This window comes from Rhinolophus sinicus, chromosome 2, assembly GCF_057876585.1.
Source record: "Rhinolophus sinicus isolate RSI-liver-muscle chromosome 2, RSI-T2T, whole genome shotgun sequence".
In the NCBI taxonomy this organism is placed as follows: Eukaryota; Metazoa; Chordata; class Mammalia; order Chiroptera; family Rhinolophidae; genus Rhinolophus; species Rhinolophus sinicus.
Window position 1 is genome coordinate 8858386 of NC_142502.1, and position 17466 is coordinate 8875851.

General features: G+C 44.0%; 2 protein-coding genes across 4 annotated transcripts in view; one reads left to right on the forward strand and one right to left on the reverse strand.

Moving 5' to 3' along the window:
* The window catches only part of ZDHHC14 (zDHHC palmitoyltransferase 14), a 249325-nt gene extending 237720 nt beyond the window's left edge, over window positions 1-11605 (reverse strand). Inside the window, exon 1 of one of the 3 annotated variants that reach the window (XM_074333749.2) lies at window positions 10480-11605. In XM_074333749.2, coding sequence (XP_074189850.2) covers window positions 10480-10724 — 245 coding nt within the window. In that variant the 5' untranslated portion in view covers window positions 10725-11605. The remainder of the gene's footprint in view (window positions 1-10479) is intronic. The other 2 variants (XM_019749318.3, XM_019749308.3) reach the window with 2 other exon arrangements.
* LOC109456740 (uncharacterized) lies at window positions 11253-17188 on the forward strand. The gene is made up of 3 exons (XM_088794797.1): window positions 11253-11414; window positions 11480-11982; window positions 12319-17188. Exons 1-3 carry the CDS (start codon window positions 11253-11255, stop codon window positions 12746-12748), a joined length of 1095 nt encoding a protein of 364 aa, XP_088650923.1. The 3' UTR covers window positions 12749-17188.
* The last annotated feature ends 278 nt before the right edge of the window (window positions 17189-17466 follow it).

The window sequence follows — 17466 nt, forward strand, 5'->3', positions numbered from 1 at the left end:
ACAGCACAGAAGGAAACCTTAGGAAAGAAGCTGGGAGTGTGGTCCAGGAGTGGGGTGCTGAGGGCCTAGACCACTGGGACTCGAACTACTTTCCCACCAGGACGCATGTGACAAAGGACACCTCCCAAAGGGGATCTGGGGGTTGACACAATTGTGGATGCATTACCTAGCTGCAACCCCTTTCTCCTACTCAAAGGCACACTGGAACGGAAGTGGTGAGAAGAGCTGACCTTGACTCTACCGTAATTTGGAAAAATTCTCCAACTTCAGCACTCTAACTTTAGTGTTGTTAGTTATACACTAATCGCTGCAACTCCAAACCAGTCTCAAAACTGCATTTGAGAGTTTCTGGTAGTAAGTTTTCCAGCTACTATGGCTGTCTAATAAAGTTCCCCAAAACCCAGTGGCTTAAAACGGCGACATTCTTTTGTTCACGAACCTGCAATGTGGGTAGAGCTGGGCAGGAAGAGCTTCGACTGCGGCTCAAAGACTGAGGGAGGTGGGGATGGGATCATGAGAAAGCTCACTCACTCACATGTCTGCCTCGGCAAACACTCAAAAAGGCAGAGGTTGGAACAGCAGGGACGTCCAACGGCATCTCTATGCGGCCTAGAGTCTCTCGGCATGGTCTCTGTGTTATGTAGCTGACTCCTTACATGGCAGCTCAGGGTTCCAGAGGTGTATGTCCCAAGTAAGAGAGAAAGACAGCAGGCACGCACCAGGCGGAAGCTTTATCACAATCCTAACCAAGCCTCAGGAATCACACAACATCACTTCTGCCATGTTCTATTCTGCAGAACTGAGTCACTAAGCCTGGCCTATATTCAAGAGGAAGAAGAATTACACTCCACCTTTTTTTAATGGGAGGAGGGTTAAAGATTTTGTGAAAATGTTTGAAAACCACCACATTAAGTATGGAAACAGAGAGGAATAATGCAGTCTAGGAGATATTTTACAAAAGGATTAGTCGAGTAGAATGACCTAAAGTAGGTGAGAAAGGGTGAAAGGAGAGAACATTTCCAGGATGAATTCTGGGGACTAGGAGAGTGTTGTCTTTACTGAGAGTGGTGGAGCCATGAACAGCGCATTTAGTTTTCAACAACTTGCTTTCTGGGCATCAGAGGACACCTGGGTAGAGATCTCCATACACAAGAGGAAATGCAAGACTAGAAGGCAGATGCTCCAAGCAGGAGAGGGAGAGAGAGAGGAAGAGAGAGAAAAGTCACATTGCAAAAAGCCAGAGTGATCACCATGATGATTCAAACTTGCTGGAAAAAGTAAGAAAGACAGAAGGGGAATGAACAAAATTAATGAAGGGCAAGGAGGATAGAGCAGATGTAATGCAGGAGAAAAAGAAATAACAAAAGGTAAGTAGAAGACGAACATGCTAGAAGCTAAAGGAAGAAAAAGCCTCAAATGAAGAGAACGTAGTCACAGTCTCTTATGCCACTGAGAGTAAGAGGAAAAAATCCTGAAAAAAAGGACACCAGACTTTGTCAAGGAAGTAGACAGGGACACGCATTTTGGGGACCTATTTTATTTCTATTATCTGTACAAGGAGAGGTCATAATTTCCCATGTCAGTAAGTAGAACTAATTCCTCTAATAGACTCCAGTGCTTTGTGTTAAAATAAGCTGTTCCTCAGTATTTGTGAGAAGTGCCTGAAAAACCACTGAAAGATAGCAGACTTATGAAACTTCACTTCTTTCCCAAGTGATGAGCCCACCTCCCTCCACTGATAAGAATATCTCAAGGCAACTACATCCAGCACAGAGGGCCCCTGGCTACACCCTCCGCTATCAGCCACCTTGCCTACCATCACATTCGGAAGGTTCTCAACAGCAAGACCAGTCCTCATCGACTTGGAAATCAGCAGTTTTTAAAACCTAGTTTAAAGATGTGTGGAAATCATTGTATTCCTGTATTTAAATGACATGTTCTGTCCAAATGTGCTTACCATGGTCTAAAATAAAACTGTCTCCTTAGTGTGGAAAGCATGTCTACTTCAAAAATCTCTAGCGGGGGACAGGGAAGTCCATTCTAATGATAGGTTAGCTCTCAGCAGTGAAAGGCCAAGGAGGTAGAGGCAAAAATAGGCGAAAATTAATGACAGTACAACTTCTAGAGATTAGAAGAATGGAGTTGAGGGGCACACACACACATACACACACACACACACACACACACACACACACACACCTGTCACTTTTCTCTTTGTTCTGGGACTGATCATGGCAGAGGAGAGATTTTCTTTGTCATGTGCAGCATCAGGGAGACAGAAGAGTGGAAGGGCTGAGGGCTGGCTGGTTTCATCAGAAATCCCTTCTATCAGGATTGTCAACGAAAGCCAGCTACCTGAGAAGAGATGGGTAGCAGAATCTTAACTACAAGTATTCTGAGGGGCTATAGCTAAACTAGGCATGAAATCAGAGAAGAGCTTCCAAACCCAAAGTATTATAAGTGAGAGGGGGTGCGGGAGGGGAGTTAAAGCCTTCTTTTAAAATCAATGAAAAACTAGCACTAAATTAAACTATGAAGGTAAAGATGAAATTTTTGATAAAAGTACCTCACTCATCATAAGGACATACATTTCTTGAAACCTTGCTCTTAATTGTAAACAACTTTAATGATCAGTTGATAGTCATGATTTGTCATTTTGATAAATATTTTATCGTCATGTAAAAGCTATAACAGATTGAATCCCATGCTACTCTCAGTTACCCAGACCTGAACATTGGGTCTGGATGTCACGGTCATTGGCAGGATACACTTAAGAACAAATCAAAATCTATGAAGAGGCAGCCTTGCATATTCTACCCTATAAAATGACAGTGAATATGAAGAATCCATAAGTCAAAGAAAAAAAGATTAGAAAGAATATGAAGAATTGAGCATATTTACACAAATAAAATCTTATAGTAATAAAACTAACTATACACATATGCACCAACATAAATTAATATGAGAAACACAATATTAAGTTTAAAAAAATCACAAATTGAAAGTTGTAAATGTAATCACTCCCACTCTAACAATGAGAATAAACCAGATTAGCTACAAAAGTAGTTTTAAAAATATATCAGAGGACTGAGGATGCGAAGAATCCTAAATGTGTCAAGACCCTCCCAAAAGAAAAAAGGCCGACATCTGCTCATTCCTAGCAAAACGGCAAGAACAGAAATCCACCATAGGCAGCAGTAAGGAGAAACCAGGTAAAATTTTAACCAAGTTTAATAGCTACATGTGGACTGCCATATAGGATTAAAATTCCAAGGAGCCTCAGCCAGAGAATAAACATATCACCAGCCAACTCTTTCCTATGGATCATCACCAAACACACAGCAAGAGTACAACAAAGGCTGGGGGTGGGGTAGATGAGTCGAGAGACATCTGCCCTGATGCCTATGGAACCTTCCCCAAGGGTAAAGGAGGAGTCAGAGCATAAAAACTGAACAAATCTTTCTTAGGTATGTCAGGCCTTCATCCAGGGCACTGCAGCAGACTCCAAAAGCTGGGGCCCGACAGATGGACAGAGAGAGATGTCCTGAGGTGTAAAATACTGGGGCAGGACCAAAAGAAATCTCCCCAGTCACCCAAAAATTTGTCAGTGTGGCTAAAAAGCAGAAATCTTCCAGTTTGGTAAGCTAGTACTGGGCAGTGACATGTAAAGAAATCTTCAGAGTTTTGCCAGGTCTCAGATCTCAACCCCTGCTAAAAGGAAAGTCCTGATTATACCATCAAAACATTTATCATGAAATCAATCTAACTAATGCTTCAATAAAACCCACATCCATTTGAAACACAAATGAGATTGACTCAGCCCACTCACCAGTGGCCTGAAATAAGAGCATGCCCTTTTAAATGACTACAGCTTTTACAATTATTTTACACACAATATCTGCCACTCAATAAAAAAATTACGAAGTACACAAAGAAGAGAGAAAATATGACCCATAGTCAAGAGAAGGAATAACCAAAAAAAGCAGGCCCAGAGATGATATTGATGTTGGAATCATTAGGCAAGGATTTTAGAATAACTAAAAAAAATATATTAAATGATCAAGTATAAAATCTGGACAGGAACAGATGGGGAATTTCAGCAGAAAAATGGAAATTATGTTTTAAACTACATTTTAAAAAACCATTTGTAAAATATAGAAATGTTCAAAATAAAAAAATAAGATATCAAAAATGGCTCCACATAAATGGGACACAGCAGATGGAAGGATCAGTAGACTTGAAGACATACCAATAGGAATTATTCAAACTGAAACACAAAGAGGAAAAAAATATTTAAAAAAAAACAGAATAAAGTATCCAAGATGTATGATGTATGGGACTATACAAAATATGAAAAATTTCTAAAACTGATGAAAGGTATTAATCCACAGATGCAAGTAGCCTTAGCAAACTCATAAGCAGGATAAATATCAAGAAAACCACACCTTGACATGTCATTGTTCTGCTGTTGAAAACAAAAGATAAAATCAGCTGGAAAAAATATTGAACCATTACATACGGGGAAATGTTAAAAAAAATAATAGCTCACTTTTCATCAGAAATAAAAGAGGCCATATTTAGTGAAAAACTAAACAAAAGTATTAAGATGGTCCCCAACCCTTACCTGAACCAACTCACATTTTATCAGATCCAAATTCCTGGATGTAACTAATTGTAAGTATCTATTGACTATCACTGTTTTCCCTTTCATAACAACCTCAGCTACAAAGAATGAATGCACTTGAATGAATGCACTTCCTTGAAATCCTTAAATTCTCTTGCTAACACATAATAACTCTGCCATGAATAAATTATGTGTAACATTGTACTACAAAAGAAGAATCTCCAGATTATACAGATATGGCCCATTAAATAATTGACCATCACTACTACCCAATTACAGAAGCTACAGGAATCTTTTCTGCATAATTTGGTATCACTTCCCACAAGCTGAGGAAGAACACAGTAAAAATAAGTAGTCAATAGTATCCTTAAGAGTTTTATTAGATAAATTCAAGTATCCAAAGTCAAAAACCTATAAAATGTGAAATTTATCTAGGAGCTGGTGGATGTTAGGTCACATTTACATATAATACAGAAAACTTTATTTGCTAAAAACATTTAGTTAAAAAATAAGGAAAAACTAGAAAGAAATCTTGATTAGCCAAGAGAACATCCCAGTTATATCACTAGCTAACTCGGTAACTAAAAAGCTTTTATTTCCTCCACTTCACAATGCACTTGAAAGGGATGATATTTGATTCTGAATTCAGAAGAATTATATTGAATAATCAAAGCTTCATAGGCAATTATGTTCCATAAGGCATTATTAATTACAAATTTGAAGAATGTTCACAACTTTACAAAATGAAAAACTGAAGCACAAGGAGGTTATGTTTCAGTATTTTGATGTTACCATCGAAACCATATTTGCAGCAGCAAATAAAACAAATGGAGTCCCTGCCCTCATGGAACTTACACATGCTGCTCACACACACAATGAATGGGTTCATGTACTCATGTCAAGGTGTCATGAACAAGGTTTTGAACGCACCTACAATTCTTGTGGGGCCACAGTGGGTTCTATCATACCCTTGACACAGCCTACTGTGCTAACAGGGACTGTTCGGTGGTGACGTGCTAATGGCCGTTACTACCATCTTATCAACCCGTGGTGTAATACGATGCGCAGCATGGCCAGCATAGAAGATAGAACGCTTTCCAGATGTTTTCTGAGATGATGGAGAACTTGATGCAGTTCTGAACAGATCAGGTAAGAAAAGATGGGGTCCTTCTATGGTATAAGGGCAGTCAACATCTTCTGCTAGATAATAAAAGGTTTCCAATCATAAGGAAGAAATTATTGGAAATGGCAGTTTTGTTTACAGATGATAGTCCCCTGTTCCATCTTTGAGGCAAACATAACCCTAGTTCCACTGACTATCAATTACTCATCAATTACAGCAGGTCCTCGAATAATGCCATTCCATTCAACATCATTCATTATAATGTTGATGAGATGCCTTAGGAACCTAACTCCTACCAATTAGCCTGTTTTGAAATTGGTTAGTGATACATTTTGCTTAAAATCACAGAACCTATCAATAACAAAGTTAAGTGGGGAGTTGCTGTATTTCAATGGGGATTAACCAAAGAAAGGAGGAGGAAGAGGAGGAGGAACTCGTGGAAGGAGGGAGGGAGGGAGAGAAGAAAGGAAGAGGGGAGGACAAGAAGAAAACATATGGCTTTTTTAAAAAAATTATCAATGGACTTCTAGTGATGAGAAATGTAAGAATGTTCCCACACTCTCAAGTGTTTCAGCTCCAGAAACATCTTCAAACTGTGGTGACAGCACAGACTTGGGAGACAGTCAAATCCAAGACCTGAGCCTCAATCACTTCACCAAACCGGATGGTCCTGAAAACATGAACCTCCTCTGACCTCCCTGGCTGTCCCCTTCTTTCTGCCCCTGTCATCAAGAGACTTCGAAGTGTCAGTATTTCAGGACCAGAGACTTTATTTTCAAAATTTCAACTCTAAACAAAAGCATGCTGTGCGTGCATATGTCAGAGAGAGAAAGAGAGAGAGAGAGAGAGAGAGAGAGAGAGAGAGAGAGAGAGAGAGAGAGAGAGAGAAGGAAATTGATAATGTTCACTGATCTTTTCAAACTGCAAATCTGGGTATGTGCGAATGAGGACAGTGTGATGAGTCTCTGATGAGCCAGCCCCTCACCCCCTTAGCACTGCAACCCGCGTGCTCCCTTTTCTCTTAAATATAGCTGTGAAATGCTGTCACGTAGCATCCATACTCCATATGTTGAATAAAAGATGCCAAAGACAAATAGCCCTGTCCTACTTGGAAAAGAGTGGCGTTGTATCAGGTTGCTTCTAGTAGCTTTCTTTACTATCTTCAGGGTTCTGAGACAGGAGCTCCAAAAATAGACATGCAATCCAGTCCCCACTTCTCCTAGGCTTCCTCAGGGCTCTTGCTCAGGGCCTGGATGAGGGCGGTCCCCACACATGCCTGGAGGACCCCACTCTGAAGAGGCAGCAGTGAAGCCATGCCTCAGGCTTCTAGGAAGTTCTTCATTTCAACTGCAGACTACACAGGGCTGCGTTCTTTCAGCCCTAATATGTTAGCACTGCTGTGCTTGCTTATTAACCCACGTACCCCTTCCTTCACAGGCTGTCAGAAAAGGGGAACTCGAGTCCTAGAGAGGCTACTTGGAAGGTTTCCTTTAATCATAGGCACCGTTTATTGAGCACTTGCTATTATATATCAGACACCGTACTAAGTCCACTTTTGCATTTAATCTTCACAACATTTAAAGACAGATATTATTAATCCCATTTAATAGATTGGGACACTGAGACGTTAAAAAGTCAAATAATTTGCCCAGGGTCATACTTCTGATAAGAATCTTGGGCTCTGTCCATCCAAAGTTCCTGTTTGGAACCATTATTCTATATTGCCAGGAAGCAGCACAGGGGGTCAGAAAGGGCACTGGCTTTGCAGTCAGAAGCCCGCCACTAATTATTGTGTGACCTTAGGTGGTTGTTCAACCACCCCAAGCCCCTGGCATTTCATCTTCAACGTGGGAATAATAATGTCTTTCCCTGCCTTTCTCCCAATGTTGAAGGTAGTATCAACACGTGTGGCTACATTCCAGTAAGTCCATTTGTCTTGGACAAACTTCCATGTCCATCTGTCTAAGTTCAGGGACAAGGTGGGGTGGGAGCAGAGTCGCAGGCTGAGCGGGTCCACAACTAACTTCAGAAGTTCCATGTCTTCTTTTTAAATTTTGAATTTGCCTTTTTGTAGCTGCAGGGGGAAGCATGGGCTCTGATGTTTGGAAATGAATTCTACTCATATTAAAGTTATCTAGACATGAAATTCATCAAACTAGGCAACCACATAGTAGGTGCTCAATAACTAACTAAAGGAAGGACAGAAAGAAGACACGTAATGAGCAGACAAAACTGGCATTTTCTCTTGATCTCTTTTATCTTTTAGCATATTTGTATTTCATTACCTATGCATGTAACTAATTGGTTCTCTGAGTCTCTATCAAATTAATTTAACCAAAGTTATTTAATTTCACTCTGTCATTAGTAATGATAAGAACTTAAAAGCAATACAGTGACACCTATTCTTAGCCAAACCACAGTATTTTACAGCGTGCACAGCCCTACGATTTTTCTCAGCTGAGGCATCAGGCTAGGATGGGCCTACCTTCTTGAAATCTCAAATTGCCTAATTGAAGCCACCTTCATGGAGACCACACACACACACACACACACACCTGATATAAAAATGAAGCTGCCACTAGTAGCTAATAAACCCCAGCGCGTGTTTATTCCTACAGCCATCAGTTAACACAATGCTGATGCAGAAAAACATCCCGACAACCTGCTAGTGAGGACTTTGGGGAACTCTTGGGAGAAACACACTCAGAAATAAAGCAGTGAACATGACTTTACGATGGTTTGGTTAAAAGCAATGTTTGACTGAAGAAAATAAAAGGTGGTAAAAACTGGGGGGAGGACCCCTGACCATATAGTGGGGATTTGAGGGTATATAGAAAATGAATTATTCATCATTCTACATGAACACACTTGTGGCTGAAGCTCTACAACACAATCACATCAACTCTACTCTTAAAATTGCTAAAAAGAGCAGAAATGCCAATGTCAAAACTTTTTTAACATTAGGAACACAGTGAATGCTCTGTGCAGTGGACCACCTGTAATGAAAGCCACCACCGGAAGACTGGCATTTCTGTGCAACCACATGGCAGCATCATGCCAGAGCCTGAATTTAGGTCTCAGAATGCAAACTCAGAGGGCACCTCCAGGCCCTCCCAGGTCTGTGAGGACAAGGGTCTGGCTCCAGTGAGGATGAGGAGAGCAGCAGCACACAGCATTTCCCCTGCCATTCCCACAGCCTCTTCACAACCTTCCCTTCCCAACCCCAGGTCCCCGGCAGACTTCACCAACTAGTCTCAATTGTGCACAAAAGTTAAACTTCTGGAAGAGACCTGGAAATTTTACATAGTTGGAAATGGAGGGGTTGTGTGTGAGAAAGCCTGGCGGGAGCTTAAACGAAGCTCTCTCTCCTCACCTGTTCTAACTCTGTCCTCTTAAAAGTGTTCCTCATAGCACAATGTCCAGATACAAAATGTTTTCTCATAGTCAGAAGGCCTTAAGTAAAAATTATTACATTGTTACATTATCAAGAGAGCATGGATTTCTGATTGAGACAGCATTTGGAATATCAAACTCCAGGTACAAAATCAGAGGCTATTACTACTTATCAGAGACAAAAGTAAAGAAACACAAAAGGTTTTAATTAACCCCATTCAAGAGACGCAGATGAAGAGTATCATGTCCCATAATAATCAGGATATGGGAAGGGCAAAGAACTCCCAGGAATATATTGCTTTTTTTAATTTGGGGTGGGGGGCAAACTTGCATCCAGCGACAACTTTCATCCAGCTAAGATACCAGGAATTACATAAGAAGCTGCATTGCAAATGTTGGACCCAATAAGAACAACTGAAATTGCTTCTGGAATGTGGTTAAAGTGCTTTATCTAATACCATTAACAAATAGGAAGATCTTTCATTAGTTGGCAAGAGGATAGTGTCCATTAGCCAGTTTGATTTTCCTGAAAACTGTGAAGATTCATATGCATATTTTTTTCCCAGATAAAAACCCTTAAAGTCCCAAAGTATTGTTTCTGGAATCAGAAAGTTGCCAGGAAGTGTCACACTTTTCCTCTGAACCGTCCTAAAGTCTCCTTTCACCTGTTCCTGGATGTTGGGAGAGGAGGGAAAGTGTTTGTTTGAAGCCTATTTTCTTGAAACTTTTTAAAAAGAGTTTAGAAACCTCATAGTAAATCAGAAATTGTGGATCAAGAGTGAACATCTATGGAAAATGAAAAATGAAATTATCCTTCTAGGCCACCTTGGGTGGCCTACACTTTGAAGCCTAAAGTGACCAAGATTCTTCATTATTCAGCGAAGGTGTGTAGAAGATTTAGTCAACTGAGCTTAACAAGATGCCCTACAGCTTGTGAGCAAGAAAGTCGATTCTATTTATCCCTGACTTAAGACTCTGCCTCGTGCCCCTTCCCACGGGCTACATCTGGGCTGGTTTGCTAGTCTCCAGACTCGGTAGAGACGGCACCAAGAATCAGTCACCTACGAGGTGTCACCCTACGCCTGGGGGCAACGAGGCCCACATCCTTAGTGTCCCTCCCCACTTCTCTCTCCTTTACTCCCAGACCCCATCCAGAACTCCATTATCTCTGGGGACCAAGAAGCAAAAAGACCTTCAAAAGGAAAAGAGGGAGAGAGGGCTTGTATTATATAACAATATTCAGTAGATAAGGCTTCTAGAAAACGAAAGTAGCGAGGGGAGGGGCAGGGGTCGGCGGCGGCGAGGGGAGCCGGCGTGGGGAGCTTTCACAGCCACTTACTCGAAGGCGAAGAAGAGTCCGCTAGTGACCAGGATCAGAATGAGAGTCAGGTAGAAGACGCCCGTCTGCCGGGCCATCATGATCCTCCCGTTGCAGAAGAACTTGTTTCTTCCCGGGAAAACCTCCCATTTCCTCCGGGCCGCGATTTTCTTCTTCTTGTGGGGCGACTCCATGGGGGAGGAGCTGTGGGTGCTGATCTGACTGTACTCGCAGTCTTTCATGGGCCCGCCGCCGCCGGGAGGCATCCACGAGGGCAGCCGGCGGGGGGCGCGCACCCCCAGAAGCCCCCCGGCCGCGCGGGCCCCGCCGAGCCACGACCGCCCCCCGAGCCGCGGCTCAGCGGCCCCTAAGCGGGCTTTGGGCTCGGCGACAACTTTGCGGAGGACACCCAGGTTAACCCCTCGGGGAGCCCAGCTGTCATAGCCGGATCCCCCTCCTGGAGGGACGGTGCTCGCCCGCAGCCCGCGGCGGCAGTCCTCAGTCGCTTCCAGCCCGCGTGCGAGGGCTCCGGGTCCCCGCCGGGTGCGACGGGCCGCTCCGCTGGTCCCGGGCTCGCCGCGCGCCCGCCCCCTCGTACAACCGCTCGCTCGGTCCCGCCGCCCCCGGACCTCCGGCGGCGCCTCGGCTCCGGCCCGCCGCCCCCCGAGCGCTGCGCCCCAAGGGGACACCAGGCGGCGGCCGCGGCGCCGGCTTCCTCGGAAGCCACTTCTGTGCCTCGGCCAGGTTTATTCTAATCCTTCCTCGCAGCGGCGGATCCTCCCCAGGAGAAAGCGATGGAAACTGGGAGGCCGCTTGCGGCACCGGCAACCCCTCCCAGGGGTGGGGACACCAAGCACGTTATTCTGTCAGGAGCGGGCTGGGCGACAGCCTGGGCGCTGCTGGCGCTGCGACCCCGCGCCGGCGCGCCTGGCAGCCTAGCTGAGTCCGTGTCCCCGGCGGGGGCTGCCGGGGCCGCCCGAGCTGAGGGTCGCGGCGGCTGCTCGCGGGCTGCGGTGGCCAGGGGCTCCCTCGCTCCCTCCTGCCCCATAGGAGCCAGGCCGGGCGCGAGGAGGGCCGCAGGGGGGCGGCGGAGAGCGTCTCAGGGCCGCCGGGCGAGCGCCACAGACACTTGTTTGCAAGGCTGAGCCCCGCGCGCGCGCGGTGCTCGGAGCGGGTCCGCCTCCTGCCAGCCGGGTGGGTGGTGGCCCGCGCCTTGCCAGCCCGGCTCCTCCTCCCGCTCCTCCTCTCGGCGAATCCCCGCACCGGCTCGGCCGGGCCCCCGCCCCGGTACCCTCCCCGCCAGCCCCGCGCGGTCCCGGAGAGGGCGCTGGGCTCCCTCTGGCACCTCCTGAGGACAACGCGGCCACGCCGCGTCGTGCGCTCTACGCCGACTTCTGTCCGCCCCTCGCTTCTCTTTCGGTGTTATTCCCCAGCAGCAGCTGCAGCTTCTGGACACACACTGTCACACAGCAACAAGCAAGCCCATTCTTGCGGTTCCCGGGGACCTGAAACCCGCGCGAAGAGGTGACCCTCCCCCCTCCCTTCCTCTTCCTCCTCCTGCAGAGGGGTGCGAGGTCGAGTTCGGGGGACTCGACTGCTGCCCGGGAATGGGGCGGGTTCCCCGGCGACAGTATGGGGACAACGGCATGAGATGGAGGCTGGGGGTGGGGGTCTCAGAGCCGGGTTTCCAGGATTCCCGCGGGGAGAGGGGCAGAGCGGAGCTCTTGCCTCCCGCCTGGAGGACAAGCCCCGTAGCGATCGGGCTCTGCGTGGGTTGCTGCCTCCTGGGCCCTTGCTTTCTCACTTCCCTGCACGGGCGCTCACAATTTGCTCGCTTTATTTCTCTCCTTTCCCCTCGAGCTCCACAGCAGCAGAGCGACCGCCCGCGCGTCCCCACCCAGCCCGACAATCCCCGCCTGTCGACTCCTGCGCTCGCGCCCTCCCTGGCTTTGCCGCAGGGTCTGAGCCCTCCGGTGGTGGACACAGCCGGTTGGCAGCAGAAAGCGATTGCAGCCGGGCAGGGACCCTCGGTTTTCCGAGCCCCACTTTCCTTTTACGGCCCACTGGGATGTGTAGTTCTTCCTCTCTCCGACCGGCTCCGAGAGGAAACACGACTTGGGGACCCAAAAACTACAAATCCCTGCATCCCCCGCGACGAGGGCGAGCGAGGCATGGTGCTGGGCATTTCTGGTGCTCAACGGTTGGAAGTGGGAACGAACAAAAGGAATGGTGGGGAACGGCTGTGCCTTCTCTGTGGGGGTATTTACACGTCACCCACGTTCTTATCTAATCGTCACCACAAACCTCCCAGGCACTGTTGTATCCAGCTTAGAGAACGCTCAACTGCTTGCCAGAGATCACAAAGCCCCCCGGTGGTAGAGATGAGATTGAACCCAGTCTTGAGAATTTCTCTTACAAAGCTTCGGTGAGCAGCGTCAAGAAGATGAGAGTTGTTTATCCAAGAGAGAAAAAGAATTGGGACCAGTTGGAAAGATCATCCTGTAGTAAGGAAAACGTGGTGGGACGGCAATTAGACAATGACATGAAATTATAAAGAATTAAGGGGAAAAAATGGAATTTACAAGCGTCCATTGCAAAGCAGGTTAGGGGAATGGGTAAGATCTTAATACAATTAGAATTGGGTTCCAATGGTTTTAGCTATTGCATGATGGATGAGCATATTATGGGGACAATTAAGTACTTTATGGCTGCACTAAAAAAAAAACCTGGCAAGCGTCAGATGTTTCAAGTGAAAGCTCTCATATGCTTTCCTGTCCTTTTAGCTCATGGGTTGCGGTGATGTTATTACAAGCACTTTTCGGGGGTGTTCAGTTAACATGCTAGATCCATTGAATTGATGGCTTTTAAAAAAAGACTCCCATTCTTGTTCTCAATTAAGACCTAATTTTTCTGGCATCTTGGTCATGCTTTTTAAAAGTCCTCTATTAGAGAGAGATACATACTGAAGTATTTTCATGTGCTTTGAACCAAAATTAGCAAACTGTTACAAATTATTAATCATCCATTGCAGATAATTAGCACAAATTTAGCAGCTTAAAACAACACAGTTTTATTCTCACAGTTTCTGTGGGTCAGGTGTCCAGGCACCTGGAGTCCTCTGCTTAGGGTCTCACACCTGCCATCAAGGTGTTTGCCAGGCTGTGACCTCATCTTGAATATGGCAGAGAAGCTACAATCTAGTTCAGGAAACAAGATTGAAACACGAGAAAGAAAATAATAAAAATAGCTATCTTTTCTGGAGTTATCTTCTCATATTAGCCAATATCATATCTTGGTTCTTTATATATTTAGCTCATTAAATCCAGAGGACGACCTGCCAAAGCAAGGATCATTATCTTTATTTCACAGCGGAGGAAACTGAAGATCAGAGAAGTTAGGTGATTTGCCCAAAGTTTCACAGCTGCCTCGTAAGTACCTAAGTCAGGATTTCAGGACAGGTATGCATGTCTGATTCCCAGTTTTCCTACTCTAGCCCACTACACAATGGAAAGAGTACATTGTGTCTGACTAACTGCCAACTGAGTAGAGAAGAGTATCTTGATTTCAGAACAGAGAGAAATCTCTGAGGCCTTGGCTGGACAGTGGGACTCCAGGACTGTGACAATTTGGACAGGCAGACAAAGGGGGTTAGGATCTCCGGGATATTGGAATGATGGAAAAACACGTTTCTAGTTGGAGTAGATGCGACAAGGATTCGAGTGTAGTTTACTCTGGAGGGTATTCCAGAAAACACCAGTAGGATAGTGAAGAAAGTGAGGTAAGGAGGGAAAGGAACTTTAGAAGTGTGCATGATGAGCAAGTTACACTGTGGGCACTGGAGGGTCAGACGCTCCAGGAACTCTGGGAAGTGGTGCAGAACCTACCTCATGGTTACCTTAGTGGAGGGGCGAGGGAGCTGGACTTTATCCACCGACCCGTCCATTATTAGTTGAGAGCTCCTTCTGGGAGCATTAACTCTAACTTCCTTACATGTGACCACTCTCCTTAAGCTACCAGAGCCATCACCGCCAGGAGCACTTAGAGAACCAAGCTGGCCCTCCCTTGACAGGTGGTAGTGTGTTTGATTCCAGCTGGTCTTTCCCTGTTCTTATCTGACTTGTGGATGCACTGACAACAAGGGTTATATAATTAACAAAATTAGAGCTCTGTTCCTTTCATGTGAGCAGCTCAAAGCATTCCACAATCCCATCTCAGTAATTCTCAGACTACCTCCAGGCAGCCAAGAGGAAGTATTGTCTTATCACTGGTGAAGGGGGAAGACACCCATAACCCAGGACTATATGATTCACATACCTTCTGGGGCCGAGATGAGTGTGCACCCAGTGTGGTCAAAGTACCTAGAGATCAAAGGGACATGGTCCTAGAAGGAGAACTTTGAAACTGCCAGAAAGGGACTTCCTCTGAGAGTTCTAGGATGGCAGGAAGTAATTGTTGAAACTCCCATACCAAGAAAATTCCTCAGAAAACCAGACACCCTAATACCTTCCAACTCAGAGAACTTGCTCCCATTTTTACATTTCAGCACATCTGGGTAAATCTTGTGTTAAAACATAAAAGATGTTTAAAGTAATAAACTTGGCATTACAACAAAAAAATTAGATGAGGCAGAAAATAATCTAGAATGTTCTTGTCATTTTCCCCAAGTGACTTTTTCTTGCCTTTTTTAAACACTGAAAAATTACTTTTTAGTATTTTAATTAAAAAATACATGTATATTGAAAAAATATAAAGAAAAAATTATATTACACATAAATATTAAAAATAGAAAAGTTCAAATTGCCATCATCTTAACAATCATCAACGTTGTCACCCATCCTTATATAATTTATTTATGCATACATACACTCATACACATATATCTATGTCACTTAACAAAAATGGAATCGTATCGGGCATGCTTTCATCCTGTGTGTTTTTTTATAATCGTAGTGTTTTTCCTCTTAAACTCCCACCCCTACTCTTTCCCAGGTAACCAGTGTTAACAATTTGGTATATGTCCTTCCCCAGGCTCATGTAGTAATTATAAGCAAACAGAGGGTGCCAAAAAAATATATACACATTTTAAGAAAGGAAAAAAAACTATTAAAATTGTAATAATATATACTGTTAACAAAAGATGTACAAGTCACATTTGACTTTGGCAATTCCAAGAGGTGCTCAAAGTGGTTACTATCAGCGTAATTTTAATAATTTTTTCCTTTCCTAAAATGTACATATTTTTGTTTGGCATCCTCTGTGTATGCAGCCCATATTCCAAGTTCATCAATTGTCCTAACAATGTCCTTTATAGTTAATTTCTCCCGGTTCAGGATCATACATGGCACTTACTCATTAAGCCCCTTGAGTCTCCTTCAATATAGAACAGCCCCACCTCTTTCTTTTAGTTTCTTGCTCTCGGCATTTTAGAGCATCTTTTTTATAGGCCATATTTTGTACAGTGTCAATCAATTTGGGTTTGTCCGGCATTTCTTCACAATAAAATCCAGGACAGGGCTCTCAGCAGGTTTCAGCCATGAGCATGCAGACAGCCTTGCTGAAGCCACAAGATAATTGCCTGGGTCAGGCCCACGCCCAGGCCCACAGTTCCCACACACACTGATAAGAGCATTTTGAAGAAGCATGTCCATCCTGCTTCCACCTGCAGGTGCTGGATAAATCTGGAATGTGCCTGACGCCTGAAATACTTGTTAGTGGAGAGGCAAAAAAGTACGCATTCAGTTTTCAAGAAGCAAAAATTATTCTTCTTGAGAGGTACAAAGGCTCCCAAACCATTTTTTGACGACATCAAGTGTGCACCAGAACAGTAAACATGGTCAAAGGAAAAGCTTCCTATCGGCAATGAGAAATAATTCTACCACTACGAAAATGAAACCCCGGCAGCAGACACCAGAGAGCCCAGTGCTGAGTTGTCAAGTTTGGTTCCAAAGGTGAGAGCCCAGCTTCTGTTTTCAGAATGCCTATCTGGACAGTCATCACTCATTTGCTCCCCAAAGGATGTGAGCAAAACAAAGAAACACTTATCTCAACTAAAAAGACTGCTTCGTCAAAGTGGATTTCAGTTCTTGTCTCCTCTGTAAAGAATGCATTTTGAGAAATGTCTGATGCTACTTCTGAACTAAAGCTACTCAGTGACACAACTTGTTTGACTTTTGCTTATTCTTTGAATACATGGAAATGTATTTAAATATATGTCCAAGAACAGACTTTTCTTGGCTTCCTTGGAATTTCTGGGAAATTAAAACCTCATTGGATAAATAACTAAAACCTACCTACCTCGAAAGTTGGTTGGGAGATAAAAAAAATATGTGAAAGTGCCTTGTAAATAGTAAATTCATAGGCAGGTATTAATTATATTCTTATTGGTTTCCCTTTTCTTAGCAGTTTTCACTGTTTATATCATTTTCTTTCAAAATGAGATTGAGACCCTTATGAGAGTATCTACTTATGAGAATTTCTTGGGGGTCAATAGAATGATTGCTAATTCAGAAAAAAAAATGTATCTTGTTCTCCCACAAACATCTGTATAAATTATACATTCGTAAGATCTGAACATTAGTCCTGTTTGGGGTATAAAAATACCAGGGATATTCTTACTATAGACTATTCAATAAGATAGAGTGCAAACATACTTTCTATAAATTTTTATTTTTATAACTTTTGTTGTTCCTATAATAATGTTTCACCTTAAAGACATTTGTTCTGGTACAGACTTATTTCTGGGTTTAAAATTATTTCAAAACATAACATAGTAACTTATACTTTAGTCAGCTTACATCTTTTCTGAAACAACATAGATATAAGTTTTTTTTTAATAAGATAGGATTGTTTTCAACTTTTTTATTTCTCAATATTTAAATATGTTGGGGGTAAACCAGGTTATACATTTTTCGTAGGAGTATCAGGAAAATGATGTGTCATTCTCAGTATTAGGTCAAAAGGCCCATGGGGTTGGTTTGTTCCAGTATTTGTGGTGTTTATTTTGATCAT

What these genes read in the sequence shown, in the direction of transcription:
- LOC109456740 (XM_088794797.1), top strand. Translation starts at nt 11,253, where the DNA reads ATGGAAACTGGGAGGCCGCTTGCGGCACCGGCAACCCCTCCCAGGGGT. An exon ending in TAGCTGAGTCCGTGTCCCCG is followed by an intron (nt 11,415 to 11,479) that starts GCGGGGGCTGCC and finishes TGCGGTGGCCAG; the next exon opens with GGGCTCCCTCGCTCCCTCCT. An exon ending in CCTGAAACCCGCGCGAAGAG is followed by an intron (nt 11,983 to 12,318) that starts GTGACCCTCCCC and finishes TTTCCCCTCGAG; the next exon opens with CTCCACAGCAGCAGAGCGAC.